Here is a 4,768-nt window from a genome sequence, read left to right as displayed (position 1 = left end):
AGCAAACTATGAGGCAGCCGCAGTTCAAATTTGACCCGTTTCCAACTAAATCGGCGAAAATTTGTCTTTTTCACGAGAGGTGTATCAAAACTTTTTACACCCAATAATTTGGTCAATTGTGCATTAAATGAGGCCTAGTATTTCATAAAAATGATTTGGTCCAATTTTGCAACAAATATATTATAGGTCCTTCACAAAAAAACTCAGTTTGGACACTCGAAAAATGATTAAAAATAGCTAGAAAGATCAGAAATGCATACAAATTGGTGCTCATCCATAAAATGTGGTCTAACTTGAGTGAAAATTTGTATAATGCCCTTTTGCAAAATATTTTTGATAGTTGCTTCACAAAATAGCTCTATCTTTACTACTTGGAAATTATTTTATATCACAGATTCTCGGACCAATCAGAACACTTCTCACGGATCACCCCACTCTATGTGATCTGAACCGTCCACACCAGGCGAATCCAACATCTCTCACTCACCGGCCAACCCAAACCCTAACTCCACTCCTCCCTCTCTCCCCCGATTCAGATCCACTCGCAGCCGCCACCTACCTCCCGCCCCCGATTCAGATCCCGCCGCCCACGCCCGCGCGCCACCACACTCCGCTGCCCGCGCGCCGGAGTCCACGCCTCTCTTCCTCCGCCCGCCGAGCCACCCCATCCCTGATGCCTCAGTCGCCGCGCTCGTCCCGCCCTAACTCCCCTCCCACTCCAGCCGCCGCTGCCCCCTTCTCCCTCCCACCCACGCCCCGCGCCCACGCCCCAACCCCACCCCCTTCTCCTTCCCTCAGATCTCGATCTGCCGCCGCCCCCAACCCCATCCCCACCGCCACCATCGACGACCCTCACCGTACACGAGGTCGAGGCCGACCCAAGATCGAGCCCATGCCCAGAGCCGCCCCCAAGATTCGCAGGCAACCCCACGCCAATCAGGACATCGATCTGGATCGAGCAGGCGCTCTCCACCGACGGGGCTTGGGCTGGCCGGCGTCCCACGTTGATGTCCTCCTCCCTCCCGCTCCCGGCAACGCGCTCGGTCTCCGCAGCCAGCCTCACCGCCATAGTCACATGTACTTTTCCTCACCCTTCTCCCTTTCTTGGTCCTCTCCTCTCTGCTCTCTCTCTCCCCCGTTTGGCTTGGACTCACTGGATTCGCTACTGCTGGGAGGTGCATTGAGCGGGATCTGCGTGGAGATGGCGCGGGTGCTGGCGGCACGCGGGGCACGGCACCCACGTCGCCGTAGCCTCTTGGAACCTCACCCCCGCCGAGACCATGCGCCAGGCCACAACTTCGCAGCCGACTTCGCTGACAGGGGCCTACCGCTCAACATCCTCCTGTACGTACTACTACTCCCAATCATGCGCATCTGATAGTTCAGGTTCTGTCAGGGATTGCCAAGACCATTCAGGTTCAGGTTCAGCGAGATGGCTCTCTGAACCATGAGTAGGTAGCACAACGCATGCCTTGCCGGCTGACAGTAGTTGTGCTGCGGCTCTACTACTGTACCATGTGTTCCTACTACTAGCTCTAGTCGTGGATGCTGGGTAGTTCCCTGTTTTCTCTGTTTTTATGTAATCCTAGATAGAACCATACAACTGTGGATGACAAACACTGCAATTTAATCTAAAATTGTCATCATGATCCTAGCAAATACTCCTCAAATTACTGTAAATTGTTGCACGATTAGGGGCTAGTGTAGATGCAAAATAAGGTTGCACTTTTAGAGGAGATAAGCCACTGATGTTCAGCTTGGTGACTGATGAGACCCCACACTGCCTGGCACCAATCATCTTATTGTCCTTAGAACAAGTGTTGATTTATCCCTCCAATTACTACTGTCATTGAGATCTTCAATTCTTTTCTATACTGTTAATTCAGATAACTGAATGATTTGAAGCACTAAGAATTGTCTCCGGAATCCAACTATTAAAATGAAGTCTTTTATTCAACTGGGACATGCATGCGTACATGTGCTTGGAAGATATATTCTGAATGTTCATCTCAGAGCGTGATGGGGCTTTTTATGTCTTGTGCAGGTTGCTGACTTTGGTCTGGCCAAGATCCAGCACGAAGACGACACAGCCATGTGTCTACGCTGGTGATGGGGACTTTCGGGTACGAAGTCGGGTAGATCTACCGAGTCGAGATGCGATTGATGATAAAAACTCATGCAACAGAGATATCATAACATTTCCATTTTGTTACATGTTTATATTTATTCAAATTCAGCTGTTTACATGGCGGAGCGGTCCACAGACGTTTCCTTCATGCAGCAGTTTAAGTTGCTTCCAATTAAATCTGATGTGAATGTGTTATATATAATTGAATCTGAACAAAATTTATTCCTTCAATCCTATTCATGTTTGCTCGGTGCAGATTAATTGATTGTCTCAATGTTGCCAAAGCTAGCATGTTATCATGCCAATGTACTAAAATTAAGGGATATGAAATAACCCCCTCACGGAAATACAATCGTATGCACCTTAGCATGGAAATACATCAAATTTGGATGAAAGGCAACATAAATGGCTTGTTGATCCTATTCAAATTATACCATGAACTTATTCTGCATGTATTCAACTAGATCAAGTACAAGTACATTAGTTCGTCATATCTGCTATTAATACACTGTCCAAGTCATAAATTTCCTGAACTGGTGCCTGTATATATTTGGGTGCTTGTCAATTAGAAAATGTCTTCATCTAGCCTTGTCTCATCATTAAATTTGTGATACATACTTGCTGAACATTTTTCTTCTCCTATGTTATTCAAGGAAATCTATATGATTTCTATTCTTGACATAAAAAGATGAGCTAACCTCTAGGTATATACAGATGCCACCTACAAGTGAATGCTGAGATACCATGTTTGTACTACGTGCCAGTGTAGCTGTACTGATACAAATACTACTTATGTACTTATGGAGTAGTAAATAACCTGTCATGTAATGTATACTAATTGGTGGATTGTACTGGGCAGCTCCTTGTCATGGGCGGCGCTGTTGTCGGCAGGGCCGTTTCTTCTTCGAATTACCACGCACGCGTGTCTTGTCTGTTGCTAATCAACTAGTGATTTGGGTGATTTTGGGTTGCTGTTAGTTTTGCTTCTGCAATTTAATGATGTCAATGCTCTTTCCCGTTTGGTGGATCAACTAATTGCTTACAAATCCAGCAGGCATGAATGCTTACTTTTACAGATTTGTTTGACTGAATTCCTCAAATCTAGCTCGTGTCTATTTGTTGGATGTGGATCAAGTCTCCCTATGTCGATGAGTTCTAGATTCCAGTTCACCATGTTTCGCTTATGAATGAATGCGCTAGAAGTAGAACATAATCTGTTGCATTGGTGGTTACTTTATACATTTTCTGATTGGTCAATCAGCTAGTTAGCTACAGTTTACCTTGATCACGGAATGTCGATGGTCAAATAATTTACCTCCATTCTCCAGATCTTAACATGTGGTTCTTGGATAGGTCCCTTTTTGAACCCTTTTTTATCTGAATCCCATGAAGAAGTAAATTAGCCTAGTTTTTTTCACGGGCATGCTGTCTTATTAAATCAGGGGGAAATTATTGCCTGGATAGGTGTTTTCTTTTGTGAAGTTAGTGGATGTTGATCAAGTCCCCCTTTCCGCTGTATGAAACGTTTCTCCTGTTGTACTTCTTAAAAAGCTTTCTGTTGATGGCAGGAAGAAGAAGGTTGTTCACAAGAAGATGGCAGGAAGAAGCAGGCTGATTCCATTCGATCCTCAAGGTAGCCCTTCCCTTCCCCTTCTCTCTTCGATTTGATCCGATCTATGCACAAAGTTCACTAGTTTGGATGCATCATAGAACTTGTGGTGATGTTGTTTAGATTGCAGCAAGCAAAAATACAAGTGTTGAGCTTGTTAAGTGTTTTGTTACGGTGAAATCTGAACCATTTATTGAATAGTAGGATGGACGACTTTCTATGATTATCTCTTGTTGCTATGTTCGTCTTTTCCATATCCAAATCATGTCTATGAATTGGTGTGCTTGAAAACCAAGGAATGCTTCTATTCCTTGTCGGTGTTCTTTTTATTCTGGTATAAGATGAACCAGCTCGTTATTTGTTTGGTGGTTGGTTTGCATACATGTTCTTTTTCTGCAGAAATATGTTGTGGTTCCTTGCAAAGTAAATATGCTGTCAGATTTACTTTTATTTTGTTCCTAATCATTTTGTTCTATAACTTGCAAATGCTGGCCTTTCATGTTTCTTCGCGAGCATCAGGACAAAGAAGTTGGAAGAAGCATAGTTCTAGCTCATTGGAGCTAGTTTTGGGAGTAATGAAGCACTTTAGGATGATCCTATTTGTATGTGTGTTATATGATGTAGACTCTACACTTGTAGACTCATGTGGTAGACTCATGTGGTAGACTGTACACTTGTAGGGCTCATGTGATAATCATGTGGTAGACTGTACACTTGTAGAGTTGTTATCCAATTGTAAACTTGATGCTGATCACATTGTACGTATGTTATATGATGTAGCAGATTGCTTCTTGCTGTTACTTGAAGTATTGTGTCAGTTTTCTATATTGGTATATTGAAATCTGAAGAACATAACCTTGATAGCAGGGTCCCACGAACCAAAACGCCACATTTGGGACCTATTTACCAGAATTTGACAATTGGGGTGCATAAAAAAAGAAAAACAAAGGCTACAGCCCAAAAATAAAAAGGCTATAATGTTGGGCCTGGCCCATGTAGCTGACCAAAATTAATAGGGAAAAAATATATAA

The 4,768-nt window shown here is 43.8% G+C and overlaps 1 protein-coding gene across 1 annotated transcript; it reads left to right on the top strand.

The window, feature by feature from the left end:
* Nucleotides 1-540: 540 nt before the first annotated feature.
* On the top strand, nucleotides 541-4,537 carry LOC109782006 (uncharacterized). The gene is made up of 4 exons (XM_020340595.3): nucleotides 541-1,344; nucleotides 2,045-2,123; nucleotides 3,697-3,761; nucleotides 4,257-4,537. Exons 1-4 carry the CDS (start codon nucleotides 674-676, stop codon nucleotides 4,279-4,281), a joined length of 840 nt encoding a protein of 279 aa, XP_020196184.2. The 5' UTR covers nucleotides 541-673; the 3' UTR covers nucleotides 4,282-4,537.
* The last annotated feature ends 231 nt before the right edge of the window (nucleotides 4,538-4,768 follow it).

This window comes from Aegilops tauschii, chromosome 3 (genome assembly GCF_002575655.3).
Source record: "Aegilops tauschii subsp. strangulata cultivar AL8/78 chromosome 3, Aet v6.0, whole genome shotgun sequence".
NCBI classification, from domain to species: Eukaryota; Viridiplantae; Streptophyta; class Magnoliopsida; order Poales; family Poaceae; genus Aegilops; species Aegilops tauschii.
This window is presented reverse-complemented; position numbering and strand designations above follow the sequence as displayed.